General features: G+C 44.1%; 1 protein-coding gene across 1 annotated transcript in view; it reads right to left on the bottom strand.

Moving 5' to 3' along the window:
• The window catches only part of pitpnc1a (phosphatidylinositol transfer protein cytoplasmic 1a), a 196,248-nt gene that overhangs the window by 44,172 nt on the left and 126,930 nt on the right, over positions 1–25,146 (bottom strand). The window contains exon 5 of the mRNA XM_060902622.1: positions 21,097–21,104. Coding sequence (XP_060758605.1) covers positions 21,097–21,104 — 8 coding nt within the window. The remainder of the gene's footprint in view (positions 1–21,096; positions 21,105–25,146) is intronic.

The following is a 25,146-nucleotide window of genomic DNA, read 5'->3' as shown; positions in this document are numbered from 1 at the left end:
AAGTTGATAACTGTATGAGGAGCAAGCCTCCCAGACTTCTACAATTTAATAACAATAATAATTTAGGATGGTTTGGGGCTTGCTCGCTGCTGCCAGGTTGGTTGTTGAGTAGCCTGACTGTTTTTTTTTTCTTGCGTGTGGTATCATTGTTGACGCGAGGTTGTTTTTTGAACATGCCAATGCGGACATGATTTCCCCTGATGAGTTATGACTTCAGACGCGATGCATGTGTGGAGGTGTGGAGTCCACGTGATATGTGCGTAAGATAGGCTTCTCGTGTGTTTGGAGATCCGCGCTCCGAGACAAGCCCAAGCACACACACCCCCAAGGGAAAAAAGGGGCCCCCCGAAAATATCGGCATAGTTCAAACACTGAGTGTAGGCACTGGGTGTAAACAACAAATAGTTTACAATGTCTGGGTAGCAAAGAGATGGCAGAATTGGTGTCAGGTCCTCCTTATGTTTCCATTCTCCCTTGCCCTGAGTCTTATCATATGGGTCAAACCCATCAGTCACAGCCAGTTTCTCCACATACCGTGCCCTTTCTGCAACTGGTAATGTACTCACATAACCAGAATTATCATCCATCGTGTCACTTTACTCTCGCTCGTACTTTGTTTTATATTGTGAGTGCATGTACTTGGTCTTCCAATATGGCGCCTAACAAAATCTTGCGGCGCAGTGACGTCATGTGAAAGGGGTCTATAGGTGTGAATGTGAGAGTGAATGGTTGTTTGTTTCTACCTTAGCCCTGTGGTAGATTGGTAACCTGCCTAGGATGCACCCTGCCTCTCGCCCGAAATCAGCTGGAATTGGCTCCAGATTCCCCGTGACCCTGACAAGTAACTGCGACAGATAATGGATGGATGGATGGATGGATGAATGGATGGATGCATAATAAATAATAAGTTTCATTTAGAAACCTTTCACAATCCCAAGGTACTTTACAAAGGGGAAGAAGGATAAAAAAAGAAGGGAAAAAAGCAGATTTGAATGTTTTATCGTAAAAGCTTGTGGAAAAAGCCATTGCTCATTTGTGTTAATTAAAGCATAGACACTCGAGAAGCATCTTAGTAAAACTGGACCGAACATTTTTTTTTCATAACATTCTAGAATAAAAAGTTATTTGGTAAAATAAATAAAAAAATGTTTATGTACCTATACTTTACAAAACCATGAACATTTCAGTTCTGTAATTTACACTAACTGATAAAAAGCTTCAATTCAATGCAAGTTTCAATAAGCAGATGACATAAATGTTATATTCTTGCAAATTTCCTATTTTTGGAGGCTGAATTCAACAAGTAACTTAATCTGCCTTCCAAACAGACGATCCAAACAGTCAGAGTTGTTCATAGAAGAATACACTGACAGAAATAGGGATATAGTAGGAGTCCATTTCTGTCCCCCAGGATACAGTCTACACTAATGTGTACACCCTAGGGCTCATTATTGGACCTCAAGGTAACTACGTGAACCTTTTTAAGGCCAAAAAGGTACATATATGTTCTCAATCAGTATCTATAGGGTACAAATAATTACCTTAGAGGGTACTGCCCCAGTGACAAGCCACTGTACCCCTAAAGGTACAATAATGTACTTTATTTTCTGAGCGTGTAGAAGGATCATCCATCCATTATCTGTAGCCACTTATCCTGTTCTACAGGGTCGCAGGCAAGCTGGAGCCTATCCCAGCTGAATACGGGCGAAAGGCGGGGTACACCCTGGACAAGTGGCCAGATCATCACTGTTAGACTGTTTTGGCCTCTAGAGGCCACTGTTATGTTTATCTTGTCATGTTTGTTTTGGCCTCTAGAGGCCGCCACTGTGTTTTGTGTTTGTCTTGATTGCCTGTTTCCTGCCCCGCCCTGTTCCTTAATTGTTTGTTCCCTTGTCACTGAGTCTCTATGCTATGCTGTCTTGTGCTAGTTTCCTCTGTCTCACGTGTCTTGCCTGTGCCCTTGTGTTTTTGATATTTTTCGCTTTCTTTGGACTTTGTACCTTTTTGATCTTCTGAGCGTTCAGCATTTTGCCTTTCCTTTTGTTTTTGGACATTTAACCTTTGAATATTTTTATTTTGGTTTATCTTCTGAGCTTTTGGATTTTCTTTTTGTTTTTTCCATTGGATTGTATATAGTGTAAATAAACTGTTTTTTGATACTCTACTTTCGCCTCATGCCTCTGCACTTAAGTCATCCCCCTGGTGGCCTAGTGGGGGTTTGCTGGATTATCACACCAGTGACCCGGGTTCGAATCCCAGCAAAACCCTAACAGAAAGACTCCGTCATGACCGACTCAGCAGAGGCATCTTCAACAGTCTACCCGGCTAACCTTCAGGGAATTATGGCTTCTTTAACACACTTCGGAGCTACTATGGACGAACACTTACGAGCCAATGTGAGGCCCTTGCTCGCCACGAGGTACTGCTTCAGCAAATTGGGAAAACCCTGGCACAGCTGACTCCTCTGCCTGCATCTCCTCATCCTGATCTGGCTCCTGCTCCACCATCTGCACCCGCTCCAGTGCCTCCCGCCACGCTGTCTCCTTCACCTTGCGAACCCAGCCTTCCTGCACCACAGAGGTATGACGGCAAGCACGGTGAGTGCCGGGAGTTCCTTACCCAGTGATAACTCACCTTTGAGCTTCAGCCTACCACCTACACTATGGACCGCCGCAAGATTGCCTTTGTGATAACCTTGTTAGCTGGTAAGGCACGAGCTTGGGCAACGGCCATTTGGCAGAGACAGGGACCCGAGTGCTCTGATTTCAAGTTGTTTATGGAGGAGATGCTTCGTGTCTTCGATCAGGTAGACACCAGTAAAGACGCAGCCAGGAAACTCATGTCCATCCGGCAACAAGGAAGCGTCGCGGACTACGCCATCGCGTTCCGGACGCTCGCAGCTGTCAGCGGATGGAACAAAGCAGCCCTGGTTTCAGCCTTTCACCATGGTTTGTCTGACCCTATCAAAGATGGCCTGGCCTCTATCGGATGCCCAAGTGACCTCGAAACTCTGATCTCACATTCTACTCGTCTTGACAACAGGATTAGAGAGCGCCACCGAGTCCTGAGCTTCCCCGGCCTCACTGCCTCGACCTGGAGCCCGTCTACCTCCTCCAGTGACTGTCCAGAGCCCATGCAATTGGGCCGTACTCGCCTCTCCGCATCTGAGAGGGAGCGCAGAAGGAGGGACAGGTGCTGCATCCATTGTGGCAAGCCTGGCCATTTCCGAGCATCATGTCCCGAGCTCTCGGGAAAAGGACCGCCCCGTCCAGCCGAGGGAGGGTTGTGACGGGGCCTACCCTCTCTCCTGAACTCCCTGGCCAAGGAGTCTACATCCTGGTCTCCATCTCCTGGGGTGAGTCCGTCCACTCTTGTCAGGCCTTGTTAGACTCCGGGGCGGCTGGAAACTTTATGGATGTTCACTTCGCCCAAAGTATCAATGTCCCGACTGCACCTCTTGAAGTCCCACTGTCTGTGTCTGCCCTGGATGGCCAAGCCTTAGGTGACGGAAGAGTCACCCAAGTAACTTCTCCAGTCTTCCTCCAGTCTCAAGGTCACAAGGAAGAAATATCCCTGCACCTGATTCCTTCACCAGAGTTCCCAGTGATTCTAGGCCTTCCTTGGCTTACCCGCCACAACCCTCGCATAGACTGGGTAACAAGCCAGGTTGTGGAATGGGGCCCTGCATGCCATGCCTCTTGTCTGCTCTCTAGCTCTCCTGTGTCTCCTGCCAAGCCTCCTGATCTCACCGAGTTATCTCAAGTTCCCACAGAGTACTGGGATCTCAAGGAAGTTTTCAGCAAGAGCAGGGCTGCCGTTCTTCCTCCGCACCGTGCCTACGACTGTGCCATCGACTTGCTCCCTGGGACTACCCCTCCTCGTGGCAGACTGTTTTCCCTCTCTCAGCCAGAACGCAAGGCCATGGAGGAGTACATCAAGGACGCCTTGGCTTCTGGGTTCATTCGACCATCCACCTCACCCGCTGGTGCCGGCTTCTTCTTTGTCAGCAAGAAGGATGGGGGGCTCCGGCCGTGTATTGATTACAGGGGTCTGAACAAGATCACTGTACGCAACCACTATCCCCTTCTGCTGATGTCCACAGCGTTCGATCTGCTCCAAGGCGCCACTGTCTTCACCAAATTGGACTTACGGAACACATACCACCTCATCCGTATCTGACAGGGAGACGAGTGGAAGACTGCCTTTAACACCCTGTCTGGGCACTACGAGTACCAGGTGATGCCCTTTGGACTCACCAACGCACCAGCTGTGTTTCAGGCCCTAATCAACGACGTCTTGAGGGACATGATTACCCAGTACGTTTTTGTCTACCTCGACGACACCCTAATCTTTTCCAAGACCGTGCAGGAGTACCACCACCATGTCCGCCAGGTTCTCCAGAGGCTGCTACAGAACAATCTGTTCGCTAAGGCCCAGAAATGCGAATTTCATGTTCCCGAGGTCTCCTTTCTGGGTTTTATTGTATGGACAGGCCAACTCCAGATGGATCCAGCCAAGACCCTGGCCATCCGGGACTGGCCCACCCCCAAGTCTGTCAAAGAGGTTCAGCGGTTCTTAGGATTTGCTAACTTCTACCGCAAGTTTATCAGGAACTTCAGTTCTGTAGCAGCGCCCATATCGGACCTCACCAAAGGGACAGGTGGATCGTATGTCTGGTCTCCTCAGGCGGAAAAGGCGTTCAAAGACCTCAAGCACCGCTTCTGCACGGCACCCATTCTGGTCCTCCTGGACCCTTCGCAACCCTTCATCGTCGAAGTGGACGCCTCGGACAGCGGCGTCGGCGCGGTCCTCTCTCAACGCTCGGAAGGAAGGTTGCACCCCTGCGCATACTTCTCCCACCGCCTGAGTTCTGCGGAGTCCCGGTATGAGGTGGGGGATCGAGAACTGCTAGCAGTTAAACTGGCCCTTGAGGAGTGGAGGCACTGGCTGGAGGGAGCGCAACATCCATTTTTGGTCTGGACGGACCACAAGAACCTGGAGTACCTCCAGCAAGCAAAGAGACTCAATCCACGACAGGCTAGGTGGGTCTTGTTTTTCAGTTGGTTCGACTTTACCCTATCATACCACCCCGGCTCCAAAAACACCAAACCTGACGCACTGTCCAGGCTGTTCGCTTCCACCAACAGGGAGAGCGAAGTTGGGCCTATTATCCCTGTGTCCCGGATTGTGGCCCCTGTCCGCTGGGGTATTGAAGAGCCCGTCCGACGAGCCCAACGCCAGGACTCCGGTCCTGGGACAGGGCCACCGGGCCTCTTGTACATCCCACATCAAGCCCGGGCCAAGGTTCTCCAGTGGGGTCACTTGTCCCCTCTCATCGCCCACCTGGGAGCTCGAAGGACCCTGGACTTCCTGAGAAGACGCTTCTGGTGGCCAAGCATGAAGAAGGAAGTGAGGTCATTCGTCCTTTCCTGCGAGGTGTGCACCAGAAGCAAGAACCCACGACAGCATCCCCAGGGCCTCCTGCATCCTCTGACCATTCCCTGGCGTCCCTGGTCCCACGTGGCAGTCGACTTCATCACGGGTCTCCCGGAGTCACAAGGTAACACTGTCATTTTGGTCATAGTGGACAGATTCTCCAAGGCCTGCCGCTTTATACCACTGTGCAAGCTCCCTTCTGCCCTTGAAACTGCTAAACTAATGTTTAATCACGTCTTCCGAGTCTTTGGTCTCCCTCAGGATATCGTCTCAGACTGGGGGCCCCAGTTCTCCTCCCGAGTGTGGCACGGGTTTTGCAAGCTCATCGGAGCCACTGCCAGCCTCTCCTCTGGGTTCCACCCACAGTCCAATGGCCAGACGGAGAGGCTCAACCAGGACCTGGAAACCACCCTGCGAGGCCTGGCTATGGATAACCCAACTTCGTGGAGCACCTGGCTGCCATGGGCAGAGTACGCCCACAACACCCTGCAGTCATCGGCTACCAAGCTGTCGCCGTTCCAGTGCCAATTGGGGTTCCAGCCACCTCTGTTCCCGGACCAGGAGGAGGACGCGGGGGTGCCCTCGATCAACCAATATGTGAGACGGTGTCGCAAGACCTGGAGCAAGGTCAGGAGGACCCTCATCCAGACCTCCAGAACCAACCAGACTCAGGCCAACCGCCATAGAAGACCTGCCCACGCTTTCCGCCCTGGGCAGCGGGTTTGGCTGTCCACCAAGGACCTTCCGCTGCGGGTGGAGAACCGCAAGCTTGCTCCTCGCTACATTGGCCCCTTCAAGGTGGTGCGCAGGGTGAACCCTGTCACCTACCGGCTCCAGTTGCCCCGGACTCTGAGGATCAATCCCACATTCCATGTTTCCCTGTTGCGACCTGTACTGACGTCCACGTATGCCCCTGCCCCTAGGAATCCCCCACCCCCCCGCATCTTCCAGGGTCAGACTGTGTTCACTGTGCATCGCCTGCTTGACTCCCGCCAGGTCCGCAGCGGGCTTCAATATCTGGTAGACTGGGAGGGCTATGGCCCTGAGGAACGCTGTTGGGTCCCCGCCCGGGACATTTTAGATAAAGGACTTTGTCGGGACTTCCATTCGGCCCATCCGGATCGCCCTGGGAACGTCAGGAGACACTCCTGGGGGGGGGTCCTGTTAGGACTGGGACTGTAGATGACTGGGACTCTAGAGGCCGCTGTTATGTTTATCTTGTCATGTTTGTTTTGGCCTCTAGAGGTCGCCACTGTGTTTTGTGTTTGTCTTGATTGCCTGTTTCCTGCCCCGCCCTGTTCCTTAATTGTTTTGTGTATAAATACCCCTCTGTTTGTTCCCTTGTCACAGAGTCTTTATGCTATGCTGTCTTGTGCTAGTTTCCTCTGTCTCACGTATCTTGCCTGTGCCCTTGTGTTTTTGATATTCTTCGCTTTCTTTGGACTTTGTACCTTTTTGATCTTCTGAGTGTTCAGCATTTTGCCTTTCCTTTTGTTTTTGGACATTTAACCTTTGGATATTTTTATTTTGGTTTATCTTCTGAGCTTTTGGATTTTCTTTTTGTTTTTTCCATTGGACTGTATATAGTGTAAATAAACTGTTTTTTGATACTCTACTTTCGCCTCATGCCTCTGCACTTGAGTCATCCCCCTGGTGGCCTAGTGGGGGTTTGCTGGATTATCACACCAGTGACCCGGGTTTGAATCCCAGCAAAACCCTAACAATCACAGGGCTGACACATAGACACAACAACCACTCACATTCACACCTACAGTCAATTTAGAGCCACCAATTAACCTAACCTGCATGTCTTTGGACTGTGGGGGAAACCAGAGCAACCGAACGAAACCCACGCGGACACAGGGAAAACATGCAAACTCCAGACAGAAAGGCCTTCGTTGGCCGCTGGGCTCAAACACAGGACCTTCTTGCTGTGAGGCGACAGCGCTAACTACTACACCACCATGCCGCCTGTGGAAGGATCATATAATAGAGATTAGCAATTGACATAGTAAACACTTGGCCTTGTGATTGCATATTAGCGATGACACATTTCTTCAATGTAGACTTCACTAACTAGTTATGGTCCTGGCAAGTAAGAAAAACAAAAACGGATTCCAGTATCGGCAAAAAAGTGCCTTATTAATGAGCAAATATAAGGAGATTAATCCCTTCGGACATAATGTGTACAATTGTACACATGAAGTTTCATAGCATGAAGTTCCATAGCATTTGTCCTTGTGTCCGAGGGAGTTAAGAGCATTTTAATCTAAAATATTTCACTGGTAATATTCCAAAGTTGTAATATAAATAAAAGTAATACCCTGTTTTTTGGGGGACATTCACAGATACATGATGTTGCATCCCACTGTGGCTGCAAACAGTGAAGTTACACAAGCAGCTTCCCTTATTATCATTTTCTGCCTCCCAAGATACAGCAAAGACAAACAGCCTCCTCATCAGCAGAGTGAAACCATCCATCGATCCATCATCTGTAGCCACTTATCCTGTCCTACAGGGTTGCAGGCAAGCTGGAGCCTATCCCAGCTGACTATGGGCGAGAGGCAGGGTACACCCTGGACAAGTCGCCAGATCATCACAGGGCTGACACATAGAAACAAACAACCATTCACACTCACATTCACACCTACGGTCAATTTAGAGCCACCAATTAGCCTAACCTGCATGTCTTTGGACTGTGGGGGAAACTGGAGCATCTGGACGAAACCCACAGGGAAACACAGGGAGAACATGCAAGCTCCACATAGAAAGGCCTTCGCTGGCCGCTGGGCTCGAACCCAGGACCTTCTTGCTGTGAGGCGACAGTGCTAACCACTACACCACCGTGCCGCCCTCAGAGTGAAACCAATCTTTATTTAATTTCTATTATTGATGATAATAAACCTAAACCAGACAAGTTAGTTCGATGATACTGGCTAAGACCTGTAAGAGGGTTGTTAAGGTTATGGTACGCGTTGTGTGAGCAATATTTATTTTTTTTAATATTAGCACAAATAGAGGCCTGATCAATGTATTTTCTGTGAGAAAAAAGGGGTGGGGATCATTTTTATAGTTTGTAATCATTTTATATTTGCACTGTCACTCAGAGTGATTCAAATGTGATTTAGCCAGGATTCAAAAACATTGTCAGTGACAGTGAAAAGGATTTTTGGCCTGATTTTGCTGTCACCAATAAAAATCATACATGGTAAAAGAACTCCTTAGTCATGAATTGAGATTGTGATCTTAGAACACATTATGTGATGCATTCGCTCGTGTCCAATTTAATGCCATTTACAGTGTAAATGCTGCTACGATGCTCATCTAAAAGCCATCAGTAGAGAGACTGTATAGGATTACGCAAAACTCACGCGACAGCTGCACATATTGTAGTGGTGAAATGTAAATGAAACATGCTAATGGACAGAAAAATATCCTTATTACCTCAAGCTCACCTAGAAGAATGTTTCTGTTTGTTCTCGTTTTCTGTATGAGGCTTGGATCTCACTGATTAATGACATAAGCAGACTATAGTGACATTCTTTCATCACAGTTTGATCGCACAAAAATCTTCATTTTACAATCTGACACGGAGAACACATCTTATCACACGGTTTCTGATAGAATGTATGGTGGTGTAGTGGTTAGCACTGTCACTTCACAGCAAGAAGGTTCTGGGTTCAAGCCCAGCGACTGAAGGGGGCCTTTCTGTGTAGAGTTTGCATGTTCTCCCCGTGTATACCCGGGTTTCCTCCGGGTGCTCCGGTTTCCCCAGCAGTCCAAAGACATGTGGTTAGGTTAACATAGGGGAGCCATAGCCTGAGGTTGGGTTGAAATGCCCTTGAGCAAGGCACCTAACCCTCAACTGCTACCTGGGCGCTGTAGCATAACTGCCCACTGCTCTGGGTATGTGTGTGTGCTCATTGCTCACTTGTGTGTGCGCATGTGTGTGTTCACTGCTTCAGATAGGTTAAATGCAGAGAGGAATTTAATTGTGTGCGTAAGTCTGTGCTTGAGTGTACAGTGGTGCTTGAAAGTTTGTGAACCCTTTATAATTTTCTATATTTCTGCATAAATATGACCTTAAACATCATCAGATTTTCACACAAGTCCTAAAAGTAGATAAAGAGAACACAGTTAAACAAATGAGACAAAAATATTATACTTGGTCATTTATTTATTGAGGAAAATGATCCGATATTACACATCTGTGAGTGGCAAAAGTATGTGAACCTCTAGGATTAGCAGTTCATTTGAAGGTGAAATTCAAGTTAGGTGTTTCAATCAATGGGATGACAATCAGGTGTGAGTGGGCACCCTGTTTTATTTAAAGAACAGGGATCTATCAAAGTCTGATCTTCACAACACGTTTGTGGAAGTGTATCATGGCACGAACAAAGGAGATTTCTGAGGACCTCAGAAAACGTGTTGTTGATGCTCATCAGGCAGGAAAAGGTTACAAAACCATCTCTAAAGAGTTTGGACTCCACCAATCCACAGTCAGACAGGTTGTGTACAAATGGAGGAAATTCAAAAACATTGTTACCCTCCCCAGGAGTGGTCAACCAACAAAGATTACTCCAAAAGCAAGGCGTATAATAGTCGGCGAGGTCACAAAGGACCCCAGGGTAACTTCTAAGCAACTGAAGGCCTCTCTCACATTGACTAATGTTAATGTTCATGAGTCCACCATGGCAGGGTTGCAAGGAGAAAGCCACTGCTCTCCAAAAATAACATTGCTGTTCGTCTGCAGTTTGCTAAAGATCACGTGGACAAGCCAGAAGGCTATTGGAAAAATGTTTTGTGGACGGATGAGACCAAAATAGAACTTTTTGGTTTAAATGAGAAGCGTTATGTTTGGAGAAAGGAAAACACTGCATTCCAGCATAAGAACCTTATCCTGTCTGTGAAACATGGTGGTGGTAGTATCATGGTTTGGGCCTGTTTTGCTGCATCTGGGCCAGGATGGCTTGCTATCATTGATGGAACAATTAATTATAAATTATACCAGCCAATTCTAAAGGAAAATGTCAGGACATCAGTCCATGAACTGAATCTCAAGAGAAGGTGGGTCATGCGGCATGACAACGACCCTAAGCACACAAGTCGTTCTACCAAAGAGTGGCTAAAGAAGAATAAAGTTAGTGTTTTGGAATGGCCAAATCAAAGTCCTGACCTTAATCCAATCAAAATGTTGTGGAAGGACCTGAAGCGAGCAGTTCATGTGAGGAAACCCACCAACATCCCAGAGTTGAAGCTGTTCTGTATAGAGGAATGGGCTAAAATTCCTCCAAGCCGGTGTGCAGGACTGATCAACAGTTACCGCAAACGTTTAGCTGCAGTTATTGCTGCACAAGGGGGTCACACCAGATACTGAAAGCAAAGGTTCACATACTTTTGCCACTCACAGATATGTAATATTGGATCATTTTCCTCAATAAATAAATTACCAAGTATAATATGTTTGTCTCATTTGTTTAACTGGGTTCTCTTTATCGACTTTTAGGACTTGTGTGAAAATCTGATGATGTTTTAGGTCATATTTATGCAGAAATATAGAAAATTCTATAAATGCTTCTTGGCTTGGCTTCTTCTTCTATTGGGATCATCTTGTACGATGCGATAAGTTATAATTTTAAAAGGGCTCTATAACAACCCAGTGTAAAACAGAGTAAACTAGAAAAGCACTCAGAGAGCGCAGACCTCCGCCAAGAATCCTTTAAAAAAATCAGGGATCCAGAAGGTGATCCGGATCACCGCCAAAATTTAATGGATTGTTACTTGTGCCCAGTCTGGAAAAAATTTCAGAGTAATCCGTTAATTACTTTTTCCGTAATGTTGCTAACAGACAAACCAACCAACAAACAAACAAACCAACGCTACCAAAAACATAACCTCCTTGGCGGAGGTAATAATAATAATAACTAGAATGCATTTCCGGAGAAAATGCGAAAGTTTGCTTGCTCAGGTGCTCTGCCATGGCGACCCAACAAGAGAGGCGACCGCACACCCACACGACAAGTTTTGTGTCAACACGCGAAAGTTTGGCCAAGACACAAGGCGGATTCTCATACGGAGATGACAGGCTGGCAAGCTTCTTTACAGGGACATCCCAGAGCATCACTAACATGAAAATTTAGATGTAATTCTAAGTCCGTAAAGAGATATGACCCAAAACACGTTTTTGCTCATTGTGGCGCCCTCTAGTGGCCAAATGACACCAAATTTGATGAGGCTACATGAACTGGTGCCAAAAGTCATCTCAACAAATATGGTCTTGATACATCAAAGTGTTTCTGAGATATGAGCCAAAATACGTTTTTGATAATTGTGACGCCACCTAGTGGCCAAATGACACCATATTTGATGAGGGTAGTTTGGATGGTGTCCAAAGTCATGCCACTAAATATGGTCTTGATACGTCAAAGCGTTTCCGTGATATGAGCTTACGTCCTGTTTGGTGGCTTCACCATCGATTTTGATTGGCTGCCACGGGCGAATGCTTCGATGTATGAGAGCGGAATGATATCATTCATTAGGCATGGACTGGAGATCATGTCTGCCAAGTTTCGTGATGATCGGAGAAAACATGCGGCCAGGGTCACTCTACCTTCACTTTGGACAAAATTCAAAATGGCGGAAAATCTAATGAGGCAGAGAATGACATCATAGGGTGCGCTGGAATTGTCTAGCCCCAAGGATTCCAGTGGCACCAAACTTATGAAAATCGGATGTACAGATCAAAAGTTACATGCATGAATGCATGTAAGACTGTGATCAGTTGGTGGCGCTAGAGCGTAAGACATACCAACATGAGACTTGATGAAATCAATCAGGGTCCACTCCTTTATCAGTGTACCAAGTTTCATGACTTTACACCTTACGGTTTGGCCTACAGAAGGAAAAATCTGTTTTTTGCGTCGCGCGCCCATTCATTTCAATGGGGAAAAAATTAATCCTTTAAAAAAATCCGGGATCCAGAAGGTGATCCGGATCACCGCCAAAATTTAATGGATTGTTACTTGTGCCCAGTCACACCTCTGGAAAAAATTTCAGAGCAATCTGTTCATTACTTTTTCCGTAATCTTGTTAACAGACAAACCAACCAACCAATCAACCAACCAACCAACCAACCAACAAACAAACAAACAGACAGACAGACAGACAGACAGACAGACAGACAGACAGACAAATAAACACTACCGAAAACATAACCTCCTTGGTGGAGGTAAAAAGGGATGGAAATCCTGGCAGTAATTAATGCACAGTAATTGTTGAGATCCACCCACCTATACCGTGAGGCCCACTGATTTATGAGACTGGAAGAAGGCAGAATGCAGAGGGAATAAATCTTGTGGCACAAGCTGCCAATGCAGGGATAGCAGAGAGACTGTATATCACATTGATTTGAAATGCCTACACACCGTCTCAGCTTAGTGCTGACACAGACTCTCCTGGCTAGATGACAGAAGCATAGGCACACTAGCACCAAAATTAGTTGACACCCATTCAACCCCAACTCCACTCTATAATCCCATTCTGTGTACATGGAAACCAGGAAGTACTATTTTTGCATTACAAAAAAAGGCATGACAAGTATATCCACCCATCCATCCATTATCTGTAGCCTCTTATCCTGTCCTACAGGGTCGCAGGCAAGCTGGAGCCTGCATGACAAGTATATAAAATACCAAATCCCCAACAAATCTACCATAGCATGTCACAATGATTTTATTGTGGAATATTGCAGAAGATCTGATAAAATGGTAGTACATTATAATACTTTGCTGACATCATTCTATTTATTAGACAGGACTAAAATAGACAAAAAGAAAGACAATTAATGAATTAAGCTTCAAAACACAGTGGCACGGTGGTGTAGTGGTTAGCGCTGTCGCCTCACAGCAAGAAGGTCCGGGTTCGAGCCCCGTGGCCGGCGAGGGCCTTTCTGTGTGGAGTTTGCATGTTCTCCCTGTGTCCACGTGGGTTTCCTCCGGGTGCTCCGGTTTCCCCCACAGTCCAAAGACATGCAGGTTAGGTTAACTGGTGACTCTAAATTGACCGTAGGTGTGAATGTGAGTGTGAATGGTTGTCTGTGTCTATGTGTCAGCCCTGTGATGACCTGGCGACTTGTCCAGGGTGTACCCCGCCTTTTGCCCGTAGTCAGCTGAGATAGGCTCCAGCTTGCCTGCGACCCTGTAGAAGGATAAAGCGGCTAGAGATAATGAGATGAGATGAAGCTTCAAAACACGGTGGCACGGTTGTGTAGTGGTTAGCACGGTCGCCTCACAGCAAGAAGGTTCTGGGTTCGAACCCAGTGGCCGGTGAGGGCCTTTCTGTGTGGAGTTTGCATGTTCTCCCCGTGTCTGCGTGGGTTTCCTCCGGATGCTCCGGTTTCCCCCACAGTCCAAAGACACGCCGTTAGGTTAACGTGGGGCGGCCTTGGGCTGAAGTGCCCTTGAGCAAGGTACCTGACCCCGACTGCTCCTCAGGTGCTCTAGTGTGGCTGCTCACTGCTCTGGGTGTGTGTGCGTGTGTTCACTGCTTCAAATGGGTTAAATGCAGAGGATGAATTTCACTGTGCTTGAAGTGTGCATGTGACAAATAAAGGTTTCTTCTTCTAAAAAAATATATATACTTGATTCATGAGACCAAATCCATCATCAGTCACAGCATATGCTGGGTCATGCATGATTTCAGAACCACCATTAATCAGTCATGGGGGAGAACTATTCTTCTCAGAAAGGTGTGCAATCATCCACATTGTGATTCAAGTCAAACTCCAACCCAGATGGTCTCTCCTCTCAAGCAAAGAAGCATACTACTGTACAACCCCGATTCCAAAAAAGTTGGGACAAAGTACAAATTGTAACTAAAAATGGAATGCAATGATGTGGAAGTTTCGAAATTCCATATTTTATTCAGAATAGAACATAGATGACATATCAAATGTTTAAACTGAGAAAATGTATCATTTAAAGAGAAAAATTAGGTGATTTTAAATTTCATGACAACAACACATCTCAAAAAAGTTGGGACAAGGCCATGTTTACCACTGTGAGACATCCCCTTTTCTCTTTACAACAGTCTGTAAACGTCTGGGGACTGAGGAGACAAGTTGCTCAAGTTTAGGGATAGGAATGTTGACCCATTCTTGTCTAATGTAGGATTCTAGTTGCTCAACTGTCTTAGGTCTTTTTTGTTGTATCTTCCGTTTTATGATGTGCCAAATGTTTTCTATGGATGAAAGATCTGGACTGCAGGCTGGCCAGTTCAGTACCCGGACCCTTCTTCTACGCAGCCATGATGCTGTAATTGATGCAGTATGTGGTTTGGCATTGTCATGTTGGAAAATGCAAGGTCTTCCCTGAAAGAGACGTCGTCTGGATGGGAGCATATGTTGCTCTAGAACCTGGATATACCTTTCAGCATTGATGGTGTCCCTCCAGATGTGTAAGCTGCCCATGCCATGCGCACTAATGCAACCCCATACCATCAGAGATGCAGGCTTCTGAACTGAGCGCTGATAACAACTTGGGTCATCCTTCTTCTCTTTAGTCCGAATGACACGGCGTCCCTGATTTCCATAAAGAACTTCAAATTTTGATTCGTCTGACCACAGAACAGTTTTCCACTTTGCCATTTTAAATGAGCCTTGGCCCAGAGATGTCTGCGCTTCTGGATCATGTTTAGATACGGCTTCTTCTTTGAACTATAGAGTTTTAGCTGGCAACGGCAGATGGCACGGTGAATTGTGTTCACAGATAATGTTCTCTGGAAATATTCCTGAGCCCATTTTGTGATTTCCAATACAGAAGCATGCCTGTATGTGATGCAGTGCCTTCTAAGGGCCTGAAGATCACGGGCACCCAGTATGGTTTTCCGGCCTTGACCCTTACGCACAGAGATTCTTCCAGATTCTCTGAATCTTTTGATGATATTATGCACTGTAGATGATATGTTCAAACTCTTTGCAATTTTACACTGTCGAACTCCTTTCTGATATTGCTCCACTATTTGTCAGTGCAGAATTAGGGGGATTGGTGATCCTCTTCCCATCTTTACTTCTGAGAGCCGCTGCCACTCCAAGATGCTCTTTTTATACCCAGTCATGTTAATGACCTATTGCCAATTGACATAATGAGTTGCAATTTGGTCCTCCAGCTGTTCCTTTTTTGTACCTTTAACTTTTCCAGCCTCTTATTGCCCCTGTCCCAACTTTTTTGAGATGTGTTGCTGTCATGAAATTTCAAATGAGCCAATATTTGGCATGAAATTTCAAAATGTCTCACTTTCGACATTTGATATGTTGTCTATGTTCTACTGTAAATACAATATCAGTTTTTGAGATTTGTAAATTATTGCATTCTGTTTTTATTTACAATTTGTACTTTGTCCCAACTTTTTTGGAATTGGGGTTGTAGTATGTTAGATAGCTTATTTTCTCTAATACAGTATGCAGTCAGCGCCAGAATTATTCAGACTCTTGGTCAATATGAATAAAAAAGTTGATGTTTGTGGTTAATTAGCTTAAACTCACACTGACGATATGTAAACTCTATCCTTTTAATTGAAATGAATTTAATTTATTGATAGAAAGAAAAACATACAAATATTCACTCACTGACTACTTTATTAGGAACACTTACACATCTGCTCATTCCTACAATTTCCTGTGTGGAAGGATCATCCATCCATTATCTGTAGCCGCTTATCCTGTCCTACAGGGTCGCAGGCAAGCTGGAGCCTATCCCAGCTGACTATGGGCGAAAGGCGGGGTACACCCTGGACAAGTCGCCAGATCATTGCAGGGCTGACACATAGACACAACAACCATTCACACTCTCATTCACACCTACGGTCAATTTAGAGCCACCAATTAGCCTAACCTGCATGTCTTTGGACTGTAGGGGAAACCGGAGCATCTGGAGGCAACCCACGCAGATACGTGGAGAACATGCAAACTCCACACAGAAAGGCCCCCGTCGGCCACTTTACTCAAACCTAGAACCTTCTTGCTGTGAGGCAACAGTGCTAACCACTACACTACCGTGCAATCCTGCAACATTCTAAATTTGAATCTGTTAGCATTGTGCTTTCTTTCATTTTCGTACTGGAACTGTCCAATATTATTGAGGGAAACTTTTGCTAAACTAAAAACCTTTGGCTGTTCACACTCGTGAAATTCTACAATGTCCGCAGTCTTTCTATTGTAAATTCATTGCATGTTTGCGGAAAATCAATTTTCCCTACTTGGCAGCATGCCCTCGCTGCCCTCCATTACTCACTGAATCACTTCTCCTTTCATACTGATACTTAATGCTGATTATGCTAATGCTATTACCTCACACAGTGATCCAGCGCAGCCAGATTAAACCACGGTGCTTTTAGCCTGGCTTAAAAATGTGCATCTAAATCGAACTGCCCTTACACAGAGATTTCTCGAGGCCTCATGTGAATGTGGGCACAACAGGCAGATGGTCAATTTTCATACAAAAAGGCTACATAGCCACATAAAGTATTGTTTTTGTTCAGGTATAAGTTTTACAAGAAAAATGATCAGAAATAGGAATCAAAAATGAATATTGGCCATGACCAAAAAAAAAAAACTTTGTGAAAAAGTTGACATTCTGCCTGGAAGAGGACTCCATATATTGAGGAAGACAGTGAAGAAGGCGAGAGCCTCAGAGATCACAGAACTGCACTCTTGAGTTGGTTAGATTCCAAATACTAGTTATCTATAAAACTGTAGTTCTGTGAACCCTGGATAACTTCTGGAAGTGATGAGAATCATCTGGATACCTTCATCTAAAGGTGCATGCATACCCAAACCTTCCAACAAAATGACAATGACATGTGACAAAGTATTTGCAATAAACACTACGGTCATACAGCTATCTTTCCCTGGAACCTTTTCACTGGGTTATATTGGTTCCTGAAAGATAAAGAAAGTGACTTCATTCTTTTCATTCACACAGACTTCATTCTTTTCATTCACACAGATAAACCACTTAAACCTGATGTCAGCGTGTAGCCGCTAATCAGCAGGATGACAGGGATGTGAAAACAAATGCAAGAAAATATAATGAAGGGAAGGTAAACTAGTAAACCCCAGTGTTATGTTATGTTATCAATCTGGCTCACAGTATGTAAAACAGCATGTACAACCCCGATTCCAAAAAAGTTGGGACAAAGTCTCATCTCTCATCTCATTATCTCTAGCCGCTTTATCCTTCTACAGGGTCGCAGGCAAGCTGGAGCCTATCCCAGCTGACTATGGGTGAAAGGCGGGGTACACCCTGGACAAGTCGCCAGGTCATCACAGGGCTGTGGGACAAAGTACAAATTGTAAATAAAAATGGAATGCAATAATTTACAAATCTCAAAAACTGATATTGTATTCACAATAGAACATAGACAACATATCAAATGTCGAAAGTGAGACATTTTGAAATTTCATGCCAAATACTGGCTCATTTGAAATTTCATGACAGCAACACATCTCAAAAAAGTTGGGACAGGGGCAATAAGAGGCTGGAAAAGTTAAAGGTACAAAAAAGAAACAGCTGGAGGACTAAATTACAACTCATTAGGTCAACTGGCAATAGGTCATTAACATGACTGGGTATAAAAAGAGCATCTTGGAGTGGCAGTGGCTCTCAGAAGTAAAGATGGGAAGAGGATCACCAATCCCCCTAATTCTGCGCCGACAAATAGTGGAGCAATATCAGAAAGGAGTTCGACAGTGTAAAATTGCAAAGAGTTTGAACATATCATCATCTACAGTGCATAATATCATCAAAAGATTCAAAGAATCTGGAAGAATCTCTGTGCGTAAGGGTCAAGGCCGGAAAACCATACTGGGTGCCCGTGATCTTCGGGCCCTTAGATGGCACTGCATCACCTACAGGCATGCTTCTGTATTGGAAATCACAAAATGGGCTCAGGAATATTTCCAGACAACATTATCTGTGAACACAATTCACCGTGCCATCCGCTGTTGCCAGCTAAAACTCTATAGTTCAAAGAAGAAGCCGTATCTAAACATGATCCAGAAGCGCAGACGTCTTCTCTGGGCCAAGGCTCATTTAAAATGGACTGTGGCAAAGTGGAAAACTGTTCTGTGGTCAGACGAATCAAAATTTGAAGTTCTTTATGGAAATCAGGGACGCCGTGTCATTCAGACTAAAGAGGAGAAGGACGACCCAAGTTGTTATCAGCGCTCAGTTCAGAAGCCTGCATCTCTGATGGTATGGGGTTGCATTAGTGCGTGTGGCATGGGCAGCTTACACATCTGGAAAGACACCATCAATGCTGAAAGGTATATCCAGGTTCTAGAGCAACATATGCTCCCATCCAGACGACGTCTCTTTCAGGGAAGACCTTGCATTTTCCAACATGACAATGCCAGACCACATACTGCATCAGTTACAGCATCATGGCTGCGTAGAAGAAGGGTCCGGGTACTGAACTGGCCAGCCTGCAGTCCAGATCTTTCACCCACAGAAAACATTTGGTGCATCATAAAATGGAAGATACGACAAACAAGACCTAGACAGTTGAGCAACTAGAATCCTACATTAGACAAGAATGGGTTAACATTCCTATCCCTAAACTTGAGCAACTTGTCTCCTCAGTCCCCAGACGTTTACAGACTGTTGTAAAGAGAAAAGGGGATGTCTCACAGTGGTAAACATGGCCTTGTCCCAACTTTTTTGAGATGTGTTGTTGTCATCAAATTTAAAATCACCTGATTTTTCTCTTTAAATGATACATTTTCTCAGTTTAAACATTTGATATGTCATCTATGTTCTATTCTGAATAAAATATGGAATTTTGAAACTTCCACATCATTGCATTCCGTTTTTATTTACAATTTGTACTTTGTCCCAACTTTTTTGGAATCGGGGTTGTAGTAGGTGCAGCAAGGGAATGTACTTGCAATGACCATGCTAGCAATGCTTAGCAACAGATCTGCTAGTTAGTAGATGACAGAGAATGTGGAAAAACTCATCTCATCTCATCTCATTATCTCTAGCCGCTTTATCCTTCTACAGGGTCGCAGGCAAGCTGGAGCCTATCCCAGCTGACTACGGGCGAAAGGCGGGGTACACCCTGGACAAGTCGCCAGGTCATCACAGGGCTGACACATAGACACAGACAACCATTCACACTCACATTCACACCTACGGTCAATTTAGAGTCACCAGTTAACCTAACCTGCATGTCTTTGGACTGTGGGGGAAACCGGAGCACCCGGAGGAAACCCACGCGGACAACATGCAAACTCCACACAGAAAGGCCCTCGCCGGCCATGGGGCTCGAACCCAGACCTTCTATGAGGCGACAGCGCTAACCACTACACCACCATGCCGCCCTGTGAAAAAACTATGAGGGAAAAAAACACAGAGGAAGAATTTGACCTGAAGGGGAGAATGAAGGGTGAACAGACAGAAACATGACGCCAGCCCCAGTGTTGTTTGTTAGCAGATCCTAAGCAGGTTCAGGGAGAAAGTGCATGGTATGGTGAGGCAGATGCACTCAACCATACTAGCAGCACATATTCACTGCCTTGCTGTTTGGCTAGATGGCATGGGATGTTAATGGGGGCAGCTATGGCCTAAAGGTTAGAAAAGCAGCCTTGGGCCCCAAAAGTTGCTGGTTCAATTCCCTTGATCGGGGAATGAATGAACAGCACTTTTACCTCCCTCTATATCTATATCCATGGCTGAAGTGCCCTCGAGCAAGGGCTCAACTAACCCCAGCTGCTCTCTTCTTCTAATGCTCAGAGATACCACTGAGGGAGAACACAACGCAGGAGGAGGATGAAAGTTAAGTGTTACAACTGAACAAAAACTAACTTAGTGTATGGCTAAGTTGTGAGTATGCGTGATGCCATGGCCTAATGGTTAGAGAAGCAGTTTTGGGACCAAAAGGTCACTGGTTTGATTCCCTGGACCAGTAGGAATGGCTGAAGTACCCTTGAACAAGGCACCTAACCTCCAACTGCTCCCCAATATAGTATGGTATAGCTTTGGATAAGCGCGTCTGCTAACTAAATGCCTGTAATGTAATGATGTGAATAAGCCTAAAAAGAGAAAACATCCTGAATGTTTATACCGATTTAGTGTAATGGTCCAAATTTCCTGGTGCATTTTCCTTTTTAGAGCCAACGAGTGATTGTCTAGATAGTTTTATGCATGTTCAATGTATAACCCAATGAACAAACAAACAAATAAATAAATATGGTAATATATATGGTGCAATATCATTAAAGTAATGGATTTGTTTGTTAGAAAATGTGTAGAAATCAAGTGTGACACATTCAGTCAGCATGACTCCAAAGAGGTCGCTGAGGTTCTGCTCAGAGCAGTAAAGCGTGCACACACACACACACACACACACACACACACACACACACACACACACAGATGAAGAGAAGATTCTCCTTCAGCAGGAGTGAACTAAGCATCAGAGAACTGAGCACTGCTTTGCCATCAAACATGCTCATTAACACACCAGGCCTTCGAGCGGATAGCAGTGACTGTCTCAGACTTGACGAGAGCAAAAAACGAGAAACTACAATGTCTACAATAGACGTCCAGCTCACATTAACTGCTCATGGAAAGTGACCAAGTAGAAGAAAAAGATGGTACTTACTGTGTACTCTGAATTGTGCAGGCAGATGGAACATAGAGTAGTGAGAAGAGAGAGAGAGAGAGAGAGGGGTGTGAAAAATCATGTGAAAAGCAAATGAATGGGTTTCAGACAGTGTTCATGCAAAATCCTGAAGAATGAACAAAGACAGTGATTTTTTTTTGTTGTTGCACATACTCAATTACTGTTTATCATTCAGATCACAGGCTAAATGTAGGATTTAATTGGCAAGCAGCATCATTATTACAATTACTGTTAAATTAATATTGCTTTGCATTCTTATCAACACTGCAAACAAACCAGAGTTGTCATGATGAAAACTCTACTGATTCATTACTCATTAATGGGTCGTTCCTATAATGGGGTGACTTTTGTATCCTCGGTACAGCTCGTGGTATTTGTAATATAATCTTTGGCAATATACATAAATTCTAAAAGACAAACAGTAAAACAGTTATTTTCCTTTTTTTATTTTTAATGTTGAACATAAGATAAAGGGTGCATTGCAAAAAGCACTTCTCTATTCTTCTCAGTACTGCTCCTGCATTTCTCATTCTTTCACTACACTCATAGTGATTTTTCAGTCAGTGTCTGCAAGAACTCCCTGAGATGAATATCAGTGATGTTCACCAGATATGGACAGTAAGACTACTTGCCAAACCTCTTCCTCTTCTCGCAAGCTGAAGAAAGACTTCAAAATGTATATTTTGTCATAAATACATAACTATGAAAGTAGGAAAATACCTATTATATATATATATATATATATATATATATATATATATATATATATATATATATATATATATATATATATAAAACTCATTTAAATTTAAGAATAATAGTTTGAGAAACCTCAAGGACACTGTACTGATGAATATAAACAATGGCCCTGGAAACGCAAGAGGAAATGTCATGGCACTCAGTAATACAAGTAGTCCATTTAGTTAAAATTGAATTTTAGGGTGTTTTCACACCTGGTCCCCTTTAAAGGAACCAGACTCAGTCCTCTTTAAGTGGACCAAAAAGTGGACCAACAGAAAAAGAACTCAGTTCTTTTTGTGTTCACACTGTGAATTTATTACAAAGAGGACTGGGTTCTCTTTCTGGTCCAGTTAAGCTTTGATGGGGCCTCAGTCCTCTTTCTGTTCACACCAGGTCCTCTAGAGCCCTCAGACCCCCAGTGCACGGAATTCTGGGTAATTTTCTCTTGAATCAAAATGTCTGCTGCCATGCTTGCCCTGCTGTATTCTTTGATCAAAATAGTGCGGATTAAGGAAAATAAATTTGTTCCAGCGGCTGTGGTAAGTTCCAAAAGGAAGTTGCGTTTCCCTGCTACAGTCACGTGACCAACTACGGCAAACGAAGAAGATTAAACTACAGTGAAAAAGGCGAAGTGAACCCGTGCGCTTTTTGTTCACAGTGCGCAGATTAGGCGAACCGTACCGTTGATTTTTAGCGAACCGTACTGAGACCACCTCCTGAGCTGGTCTCAGTTTGGTTCGCTTTAAAGGGGTCTGGGTACGGTTGGAGTGTTCACATATGCGCAAAAAATGCTGAGTCATCGATCTGAGTTCGGTTAGATGGCTGAAAGGGACCAAGTGTGAAAACACCCTTATACATTTTACACTCTTCTGATTCATCAGACAGTAGTGTTGTGGTACTTGATACCAGTCTCAAAACCACTTTTTGAAGGTTTCAGTCTCGTCTCAGAATCGACTGCATTTTTACTCATTTCTGTCTTGGTCTCAGACATGGAGGACTTGGGATTTTATTTCAAGACCGGTCAAGACCACAACTGCGGGGATTTCACTAAACTGCCTTGTCCAGTTTATTTGTTAACATTGTTATGATGATTGGATGTAAAATTTCCTGCTTCAAATGCGACCAATTGCGTGACTCCTTGCTAATTTTAAAATTTTCTTCCTTTTAACAGCTGTCACCCCTCCCCCACCCCTTCTCACACACACACACACACACACACTGCTCTCGTCCTGGTCTTGACTCGGTCTCGCCCTGCCTTGATCTTGATTTGATCTCAATCCCTCAAAGTTTTGGTCTTGTCTCGGTCTCAATACACTTTGGTCTTGGTCATGACTTGGTCTCGATACACTTTGGTCTTGACTACAACACGATCAGACACCAGAGGTTTTCTCTTTTGCCTGGGTTTGTTCATACTATTTCTTAGAAAAAATTACAGTAGCATGTGATTAAAAAAACTTTCATCTTTTGAAGTGGTTTACTTGCTTTCTGAACATTAAAGGAAAAGGCAACTTTTGTACAAAACCAGGTGTGTAATAGGAGAAAACCATATACGTAATCAATTCCGTTAATTATTTCCATTATATATCGAACATGAAAAAATATTTTTAACTTTGAAATCATGAATTGACACCGAGGAGTCGAAGTTGGAGGAGTCAGCCATTTTGAGATTGTGGGTAACTATAAACCAATCAGAATTTTTCGTTAATGCGCCTCCCTCTGATCTGTGACGTCACTGGGCCCATGAAAACAGTGTTTACAAGCAGATCACTGTGATTAGGAGTCCCGGCGGGTGGCTTGTATTCGATTCGTTTATATCCCGACCTTGTCAGCTGTCAGATTTATGTTCATGGACCCGGTAAGCTGGTAAATAATATTTATTTATTTTTTTCTTTACCAAATTCTAACAGAAAACGAGAGCGCCCGAAAGGGAAAACCGAGCCGAGCCGCTTCACGCATGCGCAGTAGGCTTGGTAGGACAAATCCAAATAGGAGTCATTCAGAATTCAGCCATGTTTTTGCTCTGTGTTTATACTCAACCAAAGTTATATAGTATTATGAGCTTTAAGTTGCATAAATAAAACCATTTGGTGAAACTTTGAAGAAGCGATTGTACTGGTTTTTTACCTTATTACCATGAAGCACTGAAGAGTTCTTTTCAGTGGTGGGCCGCATGACGTCACGCAGTAGATCAATGTGGCGGAACGCATCTTCGCTGAGCTCAGCGCAAGCCCATATTATTAAAAGTTAAAAGATACTGTTATGCGGTCTGTTCTTTCTCTATAAATTCCATGATCGATTACTTTATATATTTATCTATCTATTTGTGGTGATTTTGTACAAAAGTTGCCTTTTCCTTTAACTAGAGAATAACAACTATATACCTATTTAACAGTTATTCCATGAAATCGAGTCGTACATGAGCCAATAGCCGAGGAGGCACAGAGCACCAAGTTGGCTATAAGTTATGTACAAAGAGATTGAGTGGAATAACTGTTTTATTCTATCCAGATTCACTGGATTTTGAGAAACAGAGCATTTTTATTTTCATTTCTGCAAATTCGATAAATAAAACCTTTATACAAAATGTCCGACAAAATCATTTCCGCTTAGAATGTAAACAAACCGTCAAAATGACAGTAGCAATTTGTGAAAAAAATGTTATAATAATAATTATTGAAAAATAAAAAAGATACATTCTTACAATCAGATACTTTTATTCCATATTTTGTTGATTTTTTTGTATTTTTTGGGGGGTTTGTTTTCGAGTAGAGTTTTAATTTCGTCCTTGGTTGGTTCAGCAACATGCTCCGCCATTTTGTTTTTCTCTACTTACGGTATATGAGCTGATAGCCTAGTAGTAGAGTAGCCAATCAGAGTGCGCAATTGCTCATATCCAGTCAATGTGTATAGAATAAATAACTATACTGTATAAAAAATGTATGGAATTTGTACATGCAGTATTTGCTTTGATTTTAACAGACAGATTTTTTGGTACTTCACTTTTGGTACTGTCCACCTTGTTATATCTGGTTCTTCTCTTTTTTTTAAATGAAGATCCTTCTTTGTGCAACAATATCATATCCTGGAACTGCCATCATTTTTTCAGCAGGGCAACAACTCTGTAAGCTGAGTGATCATCTCTACGTTTAATGTCTATTTTTTTATCCTGGGAGTTTGATGTGGTCAGCATGAGACCACGAGAAGATCTATTAAGATTTAACAATTCCAAAATGATCACATTAAAAAGGATTATATTATTTAATTGATGTCACCTTTGTGCCAGCCTGA

This window comes from Neoarius graeffei, chromosome 20 (assembly GCF_027579695.1).
Source record: "Neoarius graeffei isolate fNeoGra1 chromosome 20, fNeoGra1.pri, whole genome shotgun sequence".
Taxonomy (NCBI): Eukaryota; Metazoa; Chordata; class Actinopteri; order Siluriformes; family Ariidae; genus Neoarius; species Neoarius graeffei.
Note: the sequence above shows the minus strand (reverse complement) of the source record. Positions and strands in the feature narration are given on the sequence as shown.